This window comes from Pleurodeles waltl, chromosome 10, assembly GCF_031143425.1.
Source record: "Pleurodeles waltl isolate 20211129_DDA chromosome 10, aPleWal1.hap1.20221129, whole genome shotgun sequence".
NCBI classification, from domain to species: Eukaryota; Metazoa; Chordata; class Amphibia; order Caudata; family Salamandridae; genus Pleurodeles; species Pleurodeles waltl.
Window position 1 is genome coordinate 507213100 of NC_090449.1, and position 22899 is coordinate 507235998.

Here is a 22899-nt window from a genome sequence, read left to right on the forward strand (position 1 = left end):
GACCAGGGTCCCAGTATAGGAAAGGAAGTGAGCATGCCAGGTTAGAATTGAGGTGCACTGTTGGAGCTGTGTGCAAACTCCCAGCACTGGAACAGCAGAGTGTACTGACTGTAAGAACTGAGGTGCTCCGGCAGACAGCATGTGGGGTTCTGGCACTGGCACAGCTGAGGGCTTGGGTGTGAGAAATGAGGTGCACTGATGGAGCTGCGAGTGGGATTCCAGTATGAAGCAGAAGTGGGCAGTGTCTCCAAGGATTGCGGAGCCCTGGCAGAGCTGGGTGAGGGGTCCCAGCACTGGAACAGCAGTGGGAACTGAGTGCTTGGAAGGTGGTGCTTTGGCTAAGCTGCATGTGGGTAGCAGAGCAGAAAGAGCAGGGACGCCATATAAAGGTTACCTGGGTGAAATCAGGTTATATCTGGGGGCGGGGTCTCTGGAAGGAGGAACATTCCTGAATGCTTGTTGGGACAAAAGTGGAGGTAGCATGTTAATTTACGACGCCACTCAATTAATTAATTAATTAGGAAAGGTCAGGCACATCTGATTAAGAAAGCAGGAAATGTTAAGCAGTCATAATTTATTCCAAAGTTCATGAAAACAATTTTGTGGTGTGCACTTAACACTGCTAATATTGTTCCAGACCCTGATGTAAGAAGCCCTTGGCGAATAGGCTATAAGCAATTACAAGCCACCCTCCCTTGCTCTCAGCACCAGGGACCACAGACAGGCAGACCAAATGTGGCCAACATAACAGCCTGATTTATATCCTTATTTACAGCTTAGCTCAGAATCTGAGGTGCTCTGGCAGACACTGTGTGTGGGGTTCTGGCACGGTACAGCGGAGGCATGGGAGTGTGTGAACTGCGGTGCACTGATGGAGCTGTGCCCGAGGTCCCAGTACTGGAGCAGCAGAGTGTACCGACTGCGAGAACTGAGGTGCTCTGGCAGACAGCATGTGTGGTGTTCCTGGCACTGGCACGCTTGAGGGCTTGGAGTGTGTGAACTCCTGTGCACTGATGGAGCTGCGCCCAGATTCACAGTACTGGAGCAGCAGAGTGTAGTGACTGCAAGGACTGAGGTGCTCTGGCAGACAGCGTGTGAGGGGTTCCTGCCAATGGTGCGGCTGAGGGCTTGGAGTGTGTAAACTGCGGTGCACTGATGGATCTGCGCCCGGGGTCCCAGTTGTGGAGCAGCAGAGTCTACTTGCTGTGAGAACGGAGGTGCTCTGGTAGACAGCTTGTGTGGGGTTCCTGGCACTGGCACGGCTGAGGGCTTGGAGTTTGTGAACTGCTGTGCACTGACATAGCTGTGCCCGAGGTCCCAATACTGGGACAGCAGAATGTCCTTACTGCGAGAACTGAGGTGCTCTGGTAGACCGCTTGTGTGGGGTTCTGGGCACTGGCATGGTTGAGGGCTTGGAGTGTGTGAAATGCGGTGCACTGATGGAGCTGCGTCTGAGGTCCCAGTACTGGAGCAGGAGAGGGTACAAACTGCAAGGACTGAGGTGCTCTGGCAGACAGCGTGTGTGGGGCTCCTGGCATGGCTGAGGGCTTGAAGTGTGTGAACTGCAGTGTACTGATGGTTCTGCGCCTGAGTTCCCAGTACTAGAGCAGCAGAGTGAACTGGCTGAGAGAACTGAAGTGCTGTAGCAGACAGCGTGTGTGGGGTTACTGGCACTGGCATGGCTAAGGGCTTGGAGTGTGTGAACTGGGGAGCACTGATGGAGCTGCACCTGAGGTCCGACTACTGGAGCAGCAGAGTGTACTGACTGCAAGAACTGAGGTGCTCCGGCAGACAGCGTGCGTGGGGTTCATGGCACTGGCATGGCTGAGAGCTTGGAGTGTGTGAACTGCAGTGCACTGATGGAGTTGCACCCGATGTCCCAGTACTGGAGCAGCAGAGTACTGACTGCAAGAACTGAAGTGCTCTGGCAGACAACATGTGTGGGGTTCCTAGCACTCCAGAGGGCTTGGAGTGTGTGAACTGCGGTGCACTGATAGAGCTGCGCCTGAGGTCCCAGTACTGGAGCAGTGTGTGGAGTGTACTGGCTGCAAGAACTGAGGTGCTCTGGCAGACAGTGCATGTGGAGTTCCTAACACCGGCACGACTGAGGGCTTGGAGTGTGTGAACTGCGGTGCAGAAGTGGGCACTGTCTCTAAGGATTGCAGAGCCCTGGTAGAGCTGGGTGCCTAGGCTATAATCAGTTACAAGTTATCCTCCGCCCTTACTCTCAACACATAGGCAGGCACACTTGGTAAAGAAAATCTAAGCCAAGGAAGGGTGGGAGCCAGACTGCTGAGAGAGGTGCAGAGAGCCCACAAAGACCAAATGTGACCCAGATAACAGCCTGATTAATAGCCTTGTTTACAGCTACGCTCAGAGGAAGAATGCTCTGCAAATGAAAAAAGAAGCTTCCCGGGACAAGACCAGGAAACAAAGTAAAAATTAAAATGTCCCCTACAGACCACATAAACAGGGCAAAGTGTAAATATACAGTAGTTGGTCCCTGCTACCACACAGAAGAAGGAGGGCAGAGGGGCATGACTGACCAATAGCAAGCAAGGTTTTTTAAATGACACTAAAACTAACAAATAAAATAGCTGGAAGCCCAGAGAAGAAGTTATACTTAAAAGTATTATTACGCTCGATATAAAAAGGAGACAGAAAACAACCCACTAACTATCTAAAGGGAAGGCAAAATAAATATCTGCCATTTAAAGTTAATATAATAAAATAAATAAAATAAGCTCATTCTGAACCAGCTTTGTCACTGAAGAGAAAGAAACTATTTTTATGTGGCTCTCAACAATCCTCACAGGACTTGCATTGTCACTCAAACAAGAGAGCCTGTGGTAAAGTGGGCTGACCCACTGCCCCATGCTATGTATTGTGGTGAATAGAAACAAAATGTAAATGAAAATGTAACCACCCAATGACCAATGGATGAAGCAGAGACATCTAAAGCGGTCTAAAAGGCATCACCTCACTACGGTTGAATGGGAAGCACATATGTACATGGATGACCTGCATAAAACAGCCTTCCTTATTTCCATATAGAGGAGGAAATCTAGCAAGCATGTCATGGGCCCTAATGCAAGAAAGTGATATGGCTCTCCTCACCTGCAGCTGTACAAGAAAAGACTGCTATTTCTGAGGTGCAATGAGCACTTTACACTCATAGGCCCCAGAGGCACAGCACCAGCTACAGTGCTGATAGATGCACCCGTGCCTGTGATAGAGCAGGGGTCTCTAACCTTTGCTCTAATGAGAGCTACTTATGCTCAATGAAAATCAACCTGAGCTATTATTATTAACGTTCTAATAGTGACTGCATCATTCAAGATTACATTAGTGGCCACCCATCCAAGATTTACAGCAGTAATCACCTCAGTGCACTGAGGAGGGTTACTGGTTCTAATGTCAAAAAGGCTTTGTCAATTTGAAATGCCTCTGCATAGGCAATACATAAGACCCACAAATGAAATGCCTTTGGCATCAAGGTAATAATATGAGCCAAGAGATTCACAATGCCTCAAAATTCATGACTCAAATATCAGCTTTAAATATATTTTACAAATTCAACCATTTGTGTCCAAACATCAGCATGAGTTCTGTAAATACACACATTTTCATCTTGCATACATGCTTTTCAATGTTTGTATACATATAATATTTCAATCAATCAAAAGCTTCTAACTTAATATGCTGGGCTAAACACAGGAGAGCTACTTATAGGTAGATGGAGAGGTACCAGTAGCTCTTGAGCGACTTGTTGAAGAAGCATGGACTAGAGCTAAGGCCTCAAATGATAAACTGGATTTCTCGGTTCAACAGATCAGTGCAGGGCTATCCGTTGGTGCAGTGGTTGCCCAGAGGAAGACAGTAGATCATGCTATTCAGCACCATAGGATTTGAGGCACCTGCAGCAGCAGAGTTGATATATGAGTGAATTACAGGACTAATTGAGCTCCAAGCATCATGGAAACCGGTGTAAAGCTTGGCCTCAGCAACTGATCGAGGGTGTTACATGAAAGATGGACTATCTGCCCGCATTTCACTGGCCAATGAGGTTTGTCAGGAATTTCCAAAAAACAGGTAGATAGATGATCCTGAACAATCTGGGGCGTTTACACCTTGGGAAGGGAGCCCAGATGCGGAGCCCAGATGCGGAGCCCACTGTTCCACATTGGACTTTTTCTGCTTACGCCCCCGGAGGCTGGCTGGGTGACTGCTCTTCATCCTCGGAGGAAAGATAGAATAGAAAACCGTGAGAGGGAGCTCAAGTGTTTTTGACCTGCCAGTCTGTTAGCAACAGATAGACAACAAGCATCTCACGCATTTGAGGGTTATTGCAAGGGTGGTCCCTGGGAGCAAGGCATCTTGCTGTCATACACTCAAGAGCCAACAGCTAAGGATGAAGACGTCTGATACCTCTACATTCCCTCTTGCTAGCAGGCCCCAAAACACCAGGTCCACTCGCTCAGTAACTAGCCTGTGGTCATCCTCCTGCGAGGAGACGTAGAAGCGCACAAGCCGCTTCTAGTTATCACGATTGTCCTGTGAACTGTTTTGAGGTCGTAGGGATACAGTCACCTTAGTTCCACGTTTGAAAACAGCATTTCTAACATGAAGTGGAGAAATACGAGACTTTCTTATCCCCTTTACTCAAGATTGTGTATAAGTTCGCTTCACAACCTTAATTTACCAACTGACTTATTTGTACTACTTTGACCAGACAAATTGCGATACCTCAAGTACAGCAAGGATCTTATGCCATCAGAACCCTCATTTGAGTGAGCGCTCCTTACTTCACCAAACGGGCACATCATTTGTACATCAACAAATGCAAAATGCTGGGGCCCAGGAGTGAACTCCTTGGAGGTTAAGCACAGCTCAGAGGGCAGTAGGTTGTCCATGGTTATTGATGCATTGTTTGCCTTTGGTTCAGGAGTAATAATCATTCCTTCCCCGCCTACAACAACGGGTGGTCTTTATCAGTTCATGCTTTGTGCTCGGATGATCTATCTGCAAGGGGGTGCAAAAAATGTGATTGATGTTGTTTCCCACAAGTGGCACTTATAACACCAACAGCTCTAAAGCTGGATTCAGGTCAGTGAGGGACACTCATATCTTGCATTCTGCCCCCGGGACAGAAACCCTGAACAAACTTTTCTGGAGGCACTATGCTGTCTCTTGTCATGCTTCCAAAGCATACAATGCCTATCCCTTGGAGGTCCCAGCAGTGTAGCCAGAGCACCACTGACCCTAAATCAAGCAAAAAACCTGGGGCCTCCAACCCCTGGTTGTGTAGGTCAAATCATCCTCTAGTACAAAGAACAACTGGCAGAGGTGCAGACAATATCACCACTAAAAACCAGAGTCCTGACTAAACCGATGAAGAAATAGGCCATATCAAAGGCACATAAAACACTGATGAACAATTTATCAGAACAATTAACATACGTAAAAGAGAAACGATAGAGGCTTGGCCATCTAAAAGAGGAGGAATGAGAAGCCGTCAATGTGGTACGAAAAGAAGGGGCAATCAGGCAAGGTTCTATTTATAACTATTTAAATTACTACACTGAACATACTGCACTAGGATACAACGAAGCTATAGTGTATTTGGCCTGGGCAGAACCTTATTCCACAGATAGTGAAAGCGTCCTAAAATCGTAGATACTGGTGCAAAATTGAGAAGCAATTAAGTGAAGTAGAAACACATTGCAAGGAATGCTAAAAATCATGTTATTGTGAATATGGGGTGAGCAATCACCCTCAAACAATAAAAAGGGGGTTTGTGACACTGAATTAGAGGTAGCTTGATAGAACTTTGCCAGGCAATGGGGAGGGAAAAAGATGGCAAGTTACAATGAATGGGTCACAAATACAGAGAGCGGCAAATGTCGGCAGAGAAAAACATGTATAAGAGTAGGGGTTTCCCATGGAAATTAAAACAAGATGGGCTAAATGCTGTGAGACATACAATGTGGAATAATGCCCCCATACGTTTCAACTATCACTGAGGTCCGTGAGAATCAGAATACGTTACAGGAGACAAATATAGTGCCTAAAGGTGTAATATTAACAGGGGTTCAAAAAGGAGTAAACCAATGATGTCCTATTCACCACTCCTGCATAATGAAATGTAAAGAAAAGAAAAACATTGAGCAAAATATCCGATATAAAAGTAATGCCTAATTAACGACTAGGCTGTATATTGATATGTAAGAGGCTAACTGGATATACAGGGAGTGCAGAATTATTAGGCAAGTTGTATTTTTGAGGATTAATTTTATTATTGAACAACAACCATGTTCTCAATGAACCCAAAAAACTCTTTAATATCAAAGCTGAATATTTTTGGAAGTAGTTTTTAGTTTGTTTTTAGTTTTAGCTATGTTAGGGGGATATCTGTGTGTGCAGGTGACTATTACTGTGCATAATTATTAGGCAACTTAACAAAAAAAAATATATACCCATTTCAATTATTTATTATTACCAGTGAAACCAATATAACATCTCAACATTCACAAATATACATTTCTGACATTCAAAAACAAAACAAAAACAAATCAGTGACCAATATAGCCACCTTTCTTTGCAAGGACACTCAAAAGCCTGCCATCCATGGATTCTGTCAGTGTTTTGATCTGTTCACCATCAACATTGCGTGCAGCAGCAACCACAGCCTCCCAGACACTGTTCAGAGAGGTGTACTGTTTTCCCTCCTTGTAAATCTCACATTTGATGATGGACCACAGGTTCTCAATGGGGTTCAGATCAGGTGAACAAGGAGGCCATGTCATTAGATTTCCTTCTTTTATACCCTTTCTTGCCAGCCACGCTGTGGAGTACTTGGACGCGTGTGATGGAGCATTGTCCTGCATGAAAATCATGTTTTTCTTGAAGGATGCAGACTTCTTCCTGTACCACTGCTTGAAGAAGGTGTCTTCCAGGAACTGGCAGTAGGACTGGGAGTTGAGCTTGACTCCATCCTCAACCCGAAAAGGCCCCACAAGCTCATCTTTGATGATACCAGCCCAAACCAGTACTCCACCTCCACCTCCACCTTGCTGGCGTCTGAGTCGGACTGGAGCTCTCTTCCCTTTACCAGTCCAGCCACGGGCCCATCCATCTGGCCCATCAAGACTCACTCTCATTTCATCAGTCCATAAAACCTTAGAAAAATCAGTCTTGAGATATTTCTTGGCCCAGTCTTGACGTTTCAGCTTGTGTGTCTTGTTCAGTGGTGGTCGTCTTTCAGCCTTTCTTACCTTGGCCATGTCTCTGAGTATTGCACACCTTGTGCTTTTGGGCACTCCAGTGATGTTGCAGCTCTGAAATATGGCCAAACTGGTGGCAAGTGGCATCGTGGCAGCTGCACGCTTGACTTTTCTCAGTTCATGGGCAGTTATTTTGCGCCTTGGTTTTTCCACACGCTTCTTGCGACCCTGTTGACTATTTTGAATGAAACGCTTGATTGTTCGATGATCACGCTTCAGAAGCTTTGCAATTTTAAGAGTGCTGCATCCCTCTGCAAGATATCTCACTATTTTTGACTTTTCTGAGCCTGTCAAGTCCTTCTTTTGACCCATTTTGCCAAAGGAAAGGAAGTTGCCTAATAATTATGCACACCTGATATAGGGTGTTGATGTCATTAGACCACACCCCTTCTCATTACAGAGATGCACATCACCTAATATGCTTAATTGGTAGTAGGCTTTCGAGCCTATACAGCTTGGAGTAAGACAACATGCATAAAGAGGATGATGTGGTCAAAATACTCATTTGCCTAATAATTCTGCACTCCCTGTATGCTTGATTTATTTTTTTAAAGGCACTATTCGGAGTGAAGTGGGCCCTCACATCACTGGATTTCGGTGCCGCTGCACCAGCTGCACTATTGATAACTACGCCACTGGCTTGATCCTGCATTTTCACCCAGGATGAAGGAGGGCAGAGGCTCGTGTTCAAAAGGCGTCAATAATCTGTCACATACCCGCTGCATGTTGAAATGTATACCACTGGGAAAAAGACACTGCAAACACTACTTTAGTTTGACAAGATCTTTCATCTAGGATAATACATTAACACATTTACATTTAAGCCAGTTAAACGCTGTTTTTTATCCTGGCCAAATCAAATTATCCGATACTGTTTTATGTGAAGATACAGCCAGATGTAATCAACTTTTTTTTACTTTTCAGAGGGGGATCTTTCTTGTATATAGTCACAACAGCATATCCCACAGATGTCAACTAGACATGAAATAGTTGCAAATTTAAAGGCTTGAATATAAAATCAAAGTGCTTAGCGAGGCTGGGCTACTGACACCAGTGAGTTGCAACACCAGGAGGGTGGAGAAGTGAGACAGTCGGCAGAAGGTTGTGACTGGGTCGCCTGATTGCAGCTATCTATTGTAAGTAGGACCACTGGAATGATGTGATTCTATAGCCAGGTGTTTTTCCGCTTAGTTGTGGATTTACCACATCTGCCACATAATCTACCACCTGCTGCATAATTTGCAGATTAAAAAATGTTCTAGATCGAAGGAACCAAATGTTACTCAAAAAGCGGCACAAGTAGTGCTGCATATTTGTCAAGGGTAAATGTTACCTATCAGCTGCTAAATGTTGTAATCTGTTTTCAGACTGGTACTAACGAAGTGAAGCTTTCCTCCAAACAGCATTCCAGCTTTTCAAGATGACAAAAAAAAGCAAAATAACTGCCAGAAGATTGCGTGCAATAGGACACCTAATTTGCCTTTACGTGCCGAATAGCGTAGTCAACCGTGCTGCACAATATGGTTCTCCATTGTCCCATAATTCCACAGGCCCGACTGTAATTCATAACTCACCTACCAAATTGCAAATAAAGGTAGTGAAGCAATGACAGCGAAATTAAGCTGACTGACGTAAACCTGAATTCCTTAAATTAAAGAATTGACAATGTATGACCATCACTCTGCCTCTCATACATTCATCTTTCATGGGCTTTCCCTTCCAGGTCCGATCGACGATAGTGCTGTAAAACTGCAATCTATACTACGTAGTCCTTTATGATAGTTGCCTGGCAATTCGTACTGGAGTGCTCCACTAGAGTAGGATCAAGTTTGATTTGCATATGACTGGGCCCACCGAGGTGGTATGTGCATATTTGTAATGGACTGGGATGTAGTACAGAGTAATTACCTATGGTTGAGATGAATTCAAGTACCTCACCCATCACTTTTTTGTATACTTCAGTGCAACGCCATAAGTGGGATGGGTATGCCCAGAAGTGGGTCACGTGCACACTGTGCCACTAGAACCAAACTACAGTGCACTGAAGAGCAATAATCAGGTGAAACTGGTTTTGGGTTGCTTGTGTTCTGGTTTAAATTGGATCTGTTCAGGCAGTTGGGGCTAGACTGCTTCTACTGGATCAGGGTCAAGACTAAGTTACATATGGCTGAGTCCAAAAAGAGGCAACCTGGAGTGCAAAAAAAGATGCAGACTCGAGTAATTACTGGTGGCTAAGATTAATTTGAGTATCCTAACCATCAAATTTTGTATACTTTTTATGAAAGTATTTGGCGTTGCTTAGAACTTTGGCATTGCTGAACCAAATTGTCACAAAGTGGCACACCACAAAAGAAAACATTCATCTATACTTGGGTGCGTGAGTCCATATGAAATGTATTTATCTATTTTGGCTTAAAATTCAGAGCAAATGTATTTGATCTTCTCTTAACAGCCTCTGGCCTGCCTTAGTCGAGCTTTCGAAATTCTTACACAAAGGATAAAAATAATATTAGTACCTGTGTTTGATGTCGCCCTCGTCTTCACCCTCTTCTATGAACTGCTTGTTTTCCGGCTCACCATCTTCCTTAGTCTGAAAAGTGAACGTCAGGCTGTTAATAAAGGTTCAGGAAACATGTATATCCTGGTGTGCACTGTGGGAATTGTACAACAAAGAAACTTGGAATCCCACCGCAAGAAGGACCATTAGACCAGAGCAGCCTGCCAATTTCTTCCAATTCTTGACCGACAAAGCATACGTCTCCTTCTGCACCCCTACTTACTTTCCACTGCTGGTCCACTTTACCTGGCTGAGCCACTTATGAAAATACATTTACGGGTCTGACACCTTCACATTCTGCTTGGAGGTTATGTTGTGCTTTCAGCACCATCATAACAAACAAATATCGATCAGAGATAAGTCCAGCCCAGTGCATAGAGCTCTCTCAAATGAGCAGGGCTGTGAGTCAACGATAACATCTTGGTAAGCAGGATTTTCCATGTTCTAGGTGCCTCCAACATAGAAGACATTGTCTTTGGGGTTGAAGAGCGTACACAGCCAACACCAACATAGTACAAGCATTTTCTGTAAGAACATATTCCCACCATCACAGACCCAACGTACCATGTAAACAAAATCAATATTATACCACAATAGGAACACGGGATACAACCACATTTCATTTATTTAGTTGAATGCAGCAAGAACAGTATCAAGCCCAAAAAGATCAAAGCAGAACAGAAACATACCAAGCATTTAATAAACATAAGGAGATTACATTTCACACATTAAAGCTGCTGTGAACAATACGAGACTAGTTTACAGTTTTATTTTAATTAGGCAGTGATTAAGCATAGAGATGTAGACCTTCAATGTAGGTTACCCAATGCAAGTCACTCCTACTTACCAATTCTACCGAACTACTTCTCAAGTGGGCACGGTGGTGAGAGGCCAGAACTCTTAAGTGAAGATGGGCCGGTTGAAAGAAGGGGGCATCATAGAGGTGTTCCATGTGATTGTATTGCTACATGCACTACGTGCATGTGGCAGCACTACGTGCAAGGTAAACAGTGGTGCAGGGTGTGGACCATTGGCCTCTGCTTTCATTGGCCTTCGCTTCCATTTTGGTTCACGACTCCATTTTGTCGAGTCTGGTTCGGTGCGTAAGGCACTGTTCTGTGTTTTTCCACAAGCTTCGGCAAGCTGAAGGGTGGGGTGTTTTTCTGCTCAACTTCGCTCCATCTGCCTGGTACGAAGGGCGCTATTTACATTCCACGAGCTATCAGTTAGAACAACAGGGGGATGCGCCTGTACACAAGGAGGAATGCAAGCTTCACCTTGGAGTCCTCTCCTGGGAACTTGGCCTGTTCTGAGGAGACGTCTCGAAGGGTGAACAAGGTACCGCCGATTGCACAATTTGTAAAGGAGGGGGTCTTTTTCTAGAAAAGACTCCTGGGCGTTAGTAAATACTATAAAAGTTGGGGGCCTGGATGGGCTGGTTTAGGAACTCTCTTCTGGGTTGGACGCAACGCCAGGAGGACTGATTGTCCCGAACAGAGGCTCCCTGTGCCAGCTGATTTGGGTTCCCCAGCTTTGTGTACGGCGGAGGGATGCAGACGCTCTTTTCGGTGAAGCTTTTCAATTTATTAAGTGTATTGTGTGTGCGCGCGTAATATGTACTTATTCTTGCAGTCATTTTCATGCTATTGAGCATTGAAGTATATTGTGTGTGCGCGCGTAATATGCACTTATTCTTGCAGTCATTTTCATGCTATTGAGCATTGAGGTATATTGTGTGTGATATGCACTTACTCTTGCAATTATTCACAGAGTGCTTATATCTTTATCATTATTCTCATGTTATTCTCCTGATGTATATATATATATATTAGTGTGGTTTAGTTTTGCTAGCTGAGAACTTGCCCCTTAAATAAACTTGATTATTCTACTTACGAAGGTGTTTGAGAGTGATTGCTTTACATTGTGCCTTAAAATATCCTGAAGTGCATAGTTTTGATATTCTGAAGAGTAAAGCAACACAAATTGGCGTAGTCGGCAGGATTCGAAAAAAAAAAAAAAGGGAAAATGCTTAATAAGATCAAAGCGAGCTCAAAAGCAGGTTCTCATGTAGCAAATCCAGACATAGAAATACCGGGATGGGAAACTGCCCCGTATAAACTTTTAGCTCAGGAATGGTCACGTTGTGCTGGTTTGTGTGAAAATTGGAATGCGTGTATGTTGAATGTGGAACCTGAAGATCTTCTTATATGTTTACGGAAAGTTTCAATTGACAAGGGAAGGGAGGTTTGTGCGTTGGGGAGGCGAGGCTGGATCTTGCTTTCTGCGTACCGAAAGTTGTATGAAAAATGTTTACAGTTACAAAAAGACCACGAGCAGCTGGAGAAGGAGTTAGTAGAAGCCCGAAATTCCTCTACCATGCTAGCTTGTCAAAATAAATTATTAAGTGATAAGTTGGAAATGTACCAGCTGGTTGCAGAGAGAACGGCTGTTAGCGTAGCTAAATATAAACACAAGAAACGAAGAGGGAAAGTTAATAAAAAGAAGGTGCATTTAGCTATCTCTCAGGCAGGATTAGCCTTTGACCCTGAATTTTGGGATGGAAACATCTGGGATACATCTGATTTTTCAGATGGGTCCGGGGGCGATGACTGCCAAGATGTTAGACAGGAGAAGACAGAGCGCAGGAATGTTGTCCGTGCGCAGCCCATATATCGGCGAAAGTTACAGCATAGCCCAGCTAATCCTGGAGGGGTGATGTTGGATGCCCTGGAGGATTATACACAGCAAGAACTAAGTGATGTGATAGACAGATTTCGACAGAGGTCTGGGGAAACATTGCTTACGTGGTTGGTGCGGGTGCACGATATGGGGGGCCAGGGGGTCCAATTGGATCACGGCGACGCCCCGAGGCTTTGTATGTTAAGTACAGACCCGGTTATTCAAAATGAGTTTAGAACCTATCCAGGGAATGGTCCCATGACCAATTTGTTAGAGCTAGCTGCGCAAGGGTGTGCTCAGAAGTATCCGACAGAGTCAGACTGGCCGCCTAATGATAAACCTTGGTATACTTTGAGAGATGCAGTACAGAGATTGAAGGAAGAAGGGATGAAAACAGCTATCTTTATGGGTAATGCCCATGATTTGATGAATGGAATTTTAAGTGTGTCTGTGCGAAACCGGCTGATTAGGGCCGCTCCTCCTGCATATAAGCATGTCATCATGACTTTGTTAATTAATCAGGCGGGTAACCCATTGTCTCAGGTGGTAGAAGCGGTGCGTGAGTTAAGTGATTTAGGAGAATGGGCTAAGCCAGAGAGGAATTCACGGTCTGAGAATCGTACTGATAACAACAGGGTGACAAGGCGAGACATGTTTCAGGCCTTGATGCGAGGTGGGGTGACCAGGAATGAAATTGATGGGATAAGCACCAAGGACATGTGGGAAATGTACCGCAAACGCGGTTTGGATAAAAAGGAGGGGAGCAGGAAAGGGAACAAGAAGGATAACAAAGTGGTGAACCAGAGAAAGGCAGGCGGGGAGGAGCGTGAGGGTGAAAAGGGAGAGAGAGGGAGAAAACCCCACAGTAGAGAGAGATCCCCAGAGGACGGAAATTGGGAGGAAGAGCACCGAAGCGCAGAGGGAACCCGGAGCAGGGAGAGAGACCGGGAACTGACAGGTTCTGGGAAAACTCGAGGAAGAGAGTGGGAGAGGGAGCTGGTAAGCTCAGAGAAGTTGCGAAGCAGAGACAGGGAGGAGGAGTTCCCTGAGAATTACCGCAAACTGTATCCAGATTTGACTTGGGCAGACTCTGATGTGCGCAGAGTGAAAATAGATTAGGAAACAGGCCAAACTCCGGTGCAGGGATGGGCTCGCAAAGATAACAGACCTCATGTCAAAGTGGAAATTTATTGGAAACGTGGAAATGTTCAAAAAGTTCGAGCCCTCGTTGACACCGGAGCGGAGGCCACTTTGATTCATGGCAATCCGAGAAAATTCAGGGGACAGTACTTCACCATTACGGGATTGGGCGGAAAAGAAACCCCGGCAGTGCTTGTGGTTCCCATGAAAATAGGGGCACTTCCAAAGAGAGAATACACTGTCCTGATTGTGCCCATTCCCGAATACATTATTGGAATTGACATTTTGAAAGGGATGACCCAACATTTGGAAGATGGATGTTGTCAATTTGGTTCCAAAAGATTTATATCAATAGCCGCCGCAAGGGTGGGGCTGTTGAAGATTCCTCCGGTAACACTTCCCCAAGCTACTAAGGTGATTCAAATGAAACAGTACAGAATACCGGGAGGACATGAGGAGATTAGCCAGACTATACATGATTTACTAGAGGCCGGGGTAATAGTCCCATCACCACTGCGTGGAATAATGCCCTCTGGCCTGTTCGTAAAAGTGATAACAGTTGGAGGATTTGCATTGATTATCGCCAATTGAATAAACATACACCTCCTCTGACTGCAGCGGTCCCAGACACCATTACCTTGATTGAGAACATACAGAAACACAGTGGGACTTGGTATGCAACCATTGACATTGCCAATGCCTTCTTTACGATACCAATAGCTACTGAGAGCCAGCCTCAGCTGGCATTCCAGTGGGCGGGGCGTCAGTACACCTTCTGTAGATTACCCATGGGGTATTTACATAGCCCCACTATCTGCCAACGGCTGGTGGCAGAGCATTTGGATGAAGTACCAGTGGTTCCTGGAGTGCAAATTTCTCACTATATAGATGACGTGATGATGCAGGGAGAGACGCAAGAACAGGTGCAAATTCAACTAGACAGGGTGGTGGAACGTTTGCAGAATCAAGGGTGGGAGATTAACCCCGAGAAAGTGCAGGGACCGTCTCAGAGCGTGAAATTTTTGGGCATTCAGTGGAATCAGGGACACAGAGAAGTGTTGCCAAAAGTGAAACAAAAGATTAAGGAATTCGCAGTACCGCGAAATCGGAAGGAAGCCCAGAGTTTTATTGGACTATTCGGGTATTGGAGACAACATATACCCCATTTATCTCAGATTTTGGCCCCATTGTACAAAGTTACACGAAAGAAAAATGCGTTTGAATGGGGAGAGCAGGAGCAGCGCGCGTTTGAATTGGCGAAAGACGCCATTCAGCATGCTTTGGACTTGTGGCCGATTCGAGAGGGAGACATTGAGTTGAATGTGACAGTCCAGGGGCAGTATGCCAATTGGAGTTTATGGCAAAAACAAGGAAGAAAGAGGGTGCCCCTGGGATTTTGGACAAAGAAGTTACCTGAGGCAGGAGAGCGGTATACTCCCTTTGAGAAGCAGCTGCTGGCCTGCTATTGGGCCCTGGTTGATACTGAGCAAATTACACTGGGACACAATGTGATTTTAAGGCCTGAAATTCCCATCATGCAGTGGGTGATGAGTTCCCCTAAAACTCATAGAATTGGACATGCGCAAGAAGCCAGCATTATAAAATGGAAATGGTATGTCCAGGACAGGGCACGAGCGGGTCCAAAAGGGACCGCCGTTTTGCATGAGCAGGTAGCGCAGGCTCCAGTGGAGAATTCCGAAATGTTGCATGATGTACCTTCAGTGTGTGAATCCCCAGTAGGGTGGGGCCAGCCATTCGCAGACTTGTCTGCAGATGACAGAAAACATGTGTGGTTCACAGATGGTTCAGCAAAATATGTTGGAGCGAAAAGGCACTGGAAGGCAGTGTCCTATAATCCTGTTACCAAGAAGCTTTTGACAACTACAGGACAGGGAAAAAGTAGCCAGTATGCAGAGCTTTATGCCGTGTATCAGGCTTTAAAACAGGAGCTACCCGGAAAATGTCACATTTATACAGATTCCTGGTCAACCGCCAATGGGTTAGCTACTTGGCTTCCCACGTGGCATGCACATCAGTACAAAATCCATAACAAAGAGGTATGGGGGAAGGAGTTATGGCAGGAGATCTGGGAAATGTTACCTCAAAGCACTGTGACTGTCTATCATGTGGACGCTCACTGTCCAACTGATTCATTAGACCGATGGTTCAATTGTCTTGCAGACGATCGAGCCAAGATTCAAAAAGCTGAAGTGGAGGCGCAGAGTTCTGATTTGGTGGGAATGGCTAAATGGGCACACCAGAAATGCGGACATCTTGGAGAAAAGGCTACTCACAGGTGGGCTGAGATTAGAGGGATGCATCTTCCCCTAGATTTGATTAAAACAGCGATCATTGAATGTCCCATTTGTCAGCATGCACAGCACAGACCGGTCCCACAGGTGGTGAGAGGCCAGCTAGGTAGAGGTAAATTGCCAGGACAGATTTGGCAGATTGATTACATTGGACCAATGCCAGTGAGCAGAGGGTGTCAGTATGCCTGCACCGTGGTAGACACTTACTCTGGTTATCTCATAGCCTTTCCCTGCAAGCGCGCAACTCAGCAGAGCACCCTGAAAACACTAGATCTGTTGATTCTGTACTATGGGGTGCCACTCCAGATTCAAAGTGATAACGCCAGCAACTTCAAGGGCAGACTAGTGCAGGACTATTGTGCACAACACAATATTGAGTGGATTTTTCACATACCTTACTACCCACAAGCAGCGGGACTGATTGAGAGAATGAATGGGTTGCTGAAAGAACAATTGCGTAAACTGAATGATGGGACACTGAAGGGGTGGAGGGATAATTTGTATGATGCTTTGCAAATTTTGAACAACCGACCCCTAACAAATGCCGAGAAACCTCTCATGAGAATGCTGACACCTGCTTTACAGATTAATCCGTTTACAACGAGCAATACCATTGTGTATTGGGAAACAGCTCCAGGAGCTTTGGCCCCATATCAAGCTACACCAGAATCTGCAGGACTTGACTTACATGCTTTACACATGCATCGATTGAAACCTAGAGACATCACTCTGATTGAAACTGGGGTGGGAATTCAGATTCCCCCTGAGCATTACGGTCTGATCGCCCCTCGATCTGGGCTTGCCTTGAGGGGCATCCAAGTTTTAGGAGGCGTGATAGATGCAGACTACCAAGGCGAGTTGAAAGTCATTCTCTTGAACAGTGGTGACACAGACCTAGTGGTGCAACCTGGTGATCGCGTTGCCCAAATTGTCATTATGCCGGTTTATGGAGGTGTTGTTAAAAAGGGGAGCGCCCCAGCTCTTCTCACTGTGAGAGGCAAAGGAGGGTTCGGATCTACTGACAAGAACCCAGGGGCCAAAGTGTGGATTGAATCTCCAAATAACCCTCCTCAACCCGCTGATGTCATCGCCACTGGACCAGACAATGTCCTGGTAGTTATGCGACCTGGTCAAGACAAATGGGAACATGTTCCCGCTGACAAATGCTATCTGCGAGAATGATAATACGTGTTTTGTCCTTTGTTCTTTTCAGATCATCCTGTGGAGTGCCTGTGCCATGAGTGTGGTGTATGGAGCCCGTTCGGGAGACTCCACCGGGGAGCGGGAGGGGCTCATAGCCCAAAAATTCAACCGTCAGCCGCAGATGCCAACGCTGCTGCATCAACCGAACAATGTTTGGATTCATCTAGCGCAGGAAGTGCTGAATATATCTCACTTCTGTATGAGTAACATGCAAAGCGTTCAAGATTTGATTACCACTTGTCTAGTGGCAGTGCCCACTCCTGCTGCTGTATTATTACACATCTTTAACAATACAAACCAGGATGGAATGGTGGATGTGAGTGACGTTCGCTCCCATCTGTCACTCTATGAGTACTGCCGTCATTGCCCGGAGGTGGGCAGGCGGTTGTGGAGGAACATGACATCTATACTCACGTTTAACATCTCAAATGGGGATGTGTGCTATTCATTGACCTGTGATCCTATGAAAATAGGTAAATGTGCTCAGCTCAAATTGGAGAAAAGAGACAAAAACTTAACTGCTGCACAACGGACGTTGTGCCACTCACGGACTGACCTAACCTGTTTGAATGTAAATAATTCGATGTTTTGCCAACATGTGGTGCCTGCTGCCAGCCACATTCAAAATGTTAAGTTGCCTAAAGGTTGGCTCTTTTCTTGTGGTAATCTTTCTTTTACTTATATTCCAGCCAATCTAACCGGAGGGCCTTGTGCCTGGTCACGCTTAGGCTTTCTCATGTTTCCTATGGATACTGCTCTACACCCTCGCTATACCAGAGACACTATTCAATTACCTACGGACTGTGATTCTGAAATTTCATTGCTGTCCAAAACAGAATATGTTAGTTTAGCTGGTTCTATCGTAGGGGTGCCAGGACTTGCAGTATATAATACCAGAGTTATTAATAAACTTGCATGTTTAGTAGTCAAGAATATTAACTATACATCAGCTGCCTTAGCTGAGCTGTTATTAGATGTACAGGGAATTAGAAGAGCTGCTTTGCAGAATCGCGCTGCTATTGATTATTTACTGCTTAAACACAACCATGGCTGCAGTGATTTTGAAGGATTATGTTGCTTCAATTTATCCGACCACTCCATATCAATCAACTCCCACATAGAGGCCCTGCATAAGTTGGTGAAGGGGGTGCAGCAGGATGTTGACAAGGGGTGGTGGGATTGGGCTTTTGGATGGCTGCCTAATTTAGGCCAACTGCGTTATATCTTTGGTGCAGGGTGTGGACCATTGGCCTCTGCTTTCATTGGCCTTCGCTTCCATTTTGGTTCACGACTCCATTTTGTCGAGTCTGGTTCGGTGCGTAAGGCACTGTTCTGTGTTTTTCCACAAGCTTCGGCAAGCTGAAGGGTGGGGTGTTTTTCTGCTCAACTTCGCTCCATCTGCCTGGTACGAAGGGCACTATTTACATTCCACGAGCTATCAGTTAGAACAACAGGGGGATGCGCCTGTACACAAGGAGGAATGCAAGCTTCACCTTGGAGTCCTCTCCTGGGAACTTGGCCCGTTCTGAGGAGACGTCTCGAAGGGTGAACAAGGTACCGCCGATTGCACAATTTGTAAAGGAGGGGGTCTTTTTCTAGAAAAGACTCCTGGGCGTTAGTAAATACTATAAAAGTTGGGGGCCTGGATGGGCTGGTTTAGGAACTCTCTTCTGGGTTGGACGCAACGCCAGGAGGACTGATTGTCCCGAACAGAGGCTCCCTGTGCCAGCTGATTTGGGTTCCCCAGCTTTGTGTACGGCGGAGGGATGCAGACGCTCTTTTCGGTGAAGCTTTTCAATTTATTAAGTGTATTGTGTGTGCGCGCGTAATATGTACTTATTCTTGCAGTCATTTTCATGCTATTGAGCATTGAAGTATATTGTGTGTGCGCGCGTAATATGCACTTATTCTTGCAGTCATTTTCATGCTATTGAGCATTGAGGTATATTGTGTGTGATATGCACTTACTCTTGCAATTATTCACAGAGTGCTTATATCTTTATCATTATTCTCATGTTATTCTCCTGATGTATATATATATATATATATATATATATATTAGTGTGGTTTAGTTTTGCTAGCTGAGAACTTGCCCCTTAAATAAACTTGATTATTCTACTTACGAAGGTGTTTGAGAGTGATTGCTTTACATTGTGCCTTAAAATATCCTGAAGTGCATAGTTTTGATATTCTGAAGAGTAAAGCAACACAGTGATCCTTGTTTCAAATGACATAGGGTGGAACTGAGGAACAACAGTGAAGTGATTCTGTACTTCTATGTAAGAGCGGGGTCGTTGTAATTGATTAACAGCATTTAGCGTCAGATGGGGAAATTAACAGAGGCAGTCCTAGCCACAAATAGCATGTTAGGTCATGCATGGACTGGCGTGAGCATAAGTCCAAAATAACTCTCATGGGCTTTAAAGATGACACCATGAACTGCTAGCAATCAGGGTAGCACTTTTCCACAGATCTAGAGTGAGACAGTTCCTTGGAGCGCAAGCCATCATATATTCATTCTTAGATCGGATGAACTTGAAAAAGTGTCCATTCATCCAATACTAAATGTCAGCTGAACAGAATCCGAGATTGATATGCCTTTGAGACAAGAGATGGGCAGACAGAACATCAGGTGATTGAATCTCTAAGGAACGAAAATGCGATAATCACCTTCTCTCCCAGTTGTTTAAGCTTCAGTAGCATGAGGCCAAGCCAGGCCCATGGGGGACTCCAAAATGCGGTTGTTTGAAACTCATGCTGGCAGAGAGTCAGTGGACAATAAGAACAATCTCTCAGAAAGAATCAAACCTCCTCATCTATGAACCAGTCAGTGTATCCTCTGCATAAATGATCATCAAAGTCAATAAGCAGAGGCATACCATCTGCAGGTTGTATGCAGTGTAGCAAAGTCCGATGGTAAAGACAAACAAGCCACAAGAAGCTCTCAGGTGATGATGTAAAACGAAAACCAAATTCGTCAAGTCAATCTCTATAAGCGCCGATGCACGGTGTGCAATTTCACAAGAAAACAAAGAGCACCCAGGTAGCGAGAGGGTGATGACCCATGTGCACCCAACTTACATGGTAAAATATTAACATCCTTTGGTTCTTAGAAGATTGCCACTTGCATCCATCAAATAGTTGTTTAAGCGAAATACACATTTAACCTTTTTAGTGCCTGAAGTGTACATTTAACCTTTTTAGTGCCTGAAGTGTTTGCCAAGTACAGGGCCGTACATTTTGTTACACAGGTTTGCAAAACGATTACTCAAGTATGTTGACCTCGTCAGTCTTAAAAGTTTATCCATGAAAGCATTTGTTTTGTGCAACCAAAACGTTCTACCTGTTCATTGAAAGCATACATGCTTGTCCCCTTGTCTAGAAACAAAGGAAAATGTGAAGACCTTTTCTATTTTTTTTTAAGTAACTGAACAAAGGCACAAATAAACCCTTGAACGCAACCAAGAGTAATGCTGTAATTTTTTAATTTTATTTGGGGTACTTATAAAGTATGGCATTCATTCCAAGTACAGGTGGAAGCCCCATTCAAAGGGCAGGGACAGGTAATAATATCATTGCATGCATGTTGCTTACAGATAGTCTGTGTGCGTAGGAGGCTAGTGGGTGTTGGGGGAAACACTTTTCATGAGAACACAGATTTTATATTTCGAGGAGGGGTGAGAAATAACTGGACAGTCAACCATGGTCTTTGCAGCTGGTGCGCGCACTTTCTGTCAAAGTATATGCTTGGTCTTTCCCGTACTGAAGTGGGGATGGGGGCGAACGGTCAGATTTGGAAACGGATATTGCTTCACAGACTGGGAGCATAAAACACAGAAAGCTTGCCATACAGTCTTTGCTCCCTTGTCGTTCCAATTTGGCAATAAGAGACGTATCTATCAATTCACATACCCTTGGAAGGTGTCGCCATTCTGGACTCCTCTGCACTTTCTAAACAAGCAAACCACCTCCCAAAGACTGCAATGGCATTACCCACCTTAAAAGCTTCATCGCCCTACAAAAAATGCTTCTTCTCCGCCGATTTCAATTGCTCCACCCTCCAAAACCACGCGATCTCACCCTGCTTGGAAGCTCAAAAGTTTGAGAGGTTTACAAGAGCTTATCTATAGCTGCGTCACTGATTCCACCAGATATCAGTTATCTTCTATTCAATAGTGCATGTGTTTTTACTAAAGGGTTGTGATCCTACAGGGTGCATCCCATATGTCAGTGTCAGTCTACTCCTCTCTTAAATGGCAGGTCAGGGCACTTACTAAACAAGTATTGGCATAGCCAATAGATCTGGTGTTGGATGCCAACTTCTTGGCTGTACCAATGTTTTTCTTTAATGTTTTTTGTAAAGCTTTATTACAAAAACATTTTTTAAAAGTCCCACTCTGCATACACACAGGCCCCCTATAGATTATTTTGTGATAAAGTTTTACAAAACATTAAATGATGGCTGCCACTGAATGTGGTGGAGAGGACCCAGTGGCAGTGTCTAGGGTAGGGAGCTGCCTTTCCCTCAAAAACTGGATAAGTAAAGAAATTAATTGAAAAAAAATTGAAAAAAAAGCCCACAATGCACACAAGTCTCTGGCACTGAAAGAAACTGCTTTTTCTGTGGGGAGACAAGACTGTGCTTGAGAAGAATGCAGATCACACAATAAGAAACCAATGGCTCAAGTGGGCTGAGAAAAAAACAAAATGCGAATGACCGATGAACATTCGAACAGATGAAGATATATATTTTTTCACTGAAAAAAACAAAAGGCTACAAGAATGTTATAGTTAGGAAACAGAATCTAAAAACCATAGAAATTCACTTAAAAAACAAAGGTTATAGAGACAATATAGTTAGGTACTGAATTTACTTGCACAAAACCATAGAAATACAGGAGTTAGAGTTATTTCAAGTAACTATAACTCGCACCCACGCAATGCAGTTTTTCCTTCAATAATCTAACTGCTAATGTTTCATTTATATTTTTTATGACGTTATAGAAGTTGTCATGAGTGCTGTAATATCTGGGGTGACTGGCAGTGCAAAGCGAGGGCTAGAGTTATAGTTACCTTATGGCTTATGACTTATTTGGTTTTCTTTTAATATTTCAAAAACTACTGAACAGATTTATACCAAATAACAAAAAGGCTTCTTTCTGGACCAAGAGTTACTTTTCTGCTAAATTTGGTGAACTTCCGTCGAGCAGTTTGAACTGTAGTCGTGTTCAAAATCCCTATGGGAATTAAAATGGGAACTGCACTTTTTTTTACCCCCTTTTTCTCGGCTTGACAGATCATCCTGAAACTTCACATGCAGACTTTTCTTGGATGACATAGTGAAGATTCGTCAAACTGTGCCAAAGGCAGAGGCAAGTCAAAAAACGCTTTTTCAAAGGAAACCTAGTCCTAACTATAGCTACCTACTATATATATATATATATATATATATATATATATATATATATATATATATATATATATATATATATATATATATACACATATATACCAGAAAGCAATTTTGCAATCTCATTGAGTGCGAAAACAAGTCACTTCAGCTAGAATATTCCCGTTGTCAGTTTATTCAGCAAACAATGCTCTCTTAAAGCATTATTACGTCAGTTTATATCCATGTAAGAAACATTAATACAAGAATGTCGAATGGTGAACACAATGTCTATTTTTTTTTTGTTTTACAGTCAAAAGCGAAATTAAAGTTTAT

The 22899-nt window shown here is 44.4% G+C and overlaps 1 protein-coding gene across 1 annotated transcript in view; it reads right to left on the reverse strand.

Annotated features, from left to right (window-relative positions):
* The window catches only part of CCDC12 (coiled-coil domain containing 12), a 251075-nt gene that overhangs the window by 149752 nt on the left and 78424 nt on the right, over positions 1–22899 (reverse strand). Inside the window, exon 2 of the mRNA XM_069210918.1 lies at positions 9800–9873. Coding sequence (XP_069067019.1) covers positions 9800–9873 — 74 coding nt within the window. The remainder of the gene's footprint in view (positions 1–9799; positions 9874–22899) is intronic.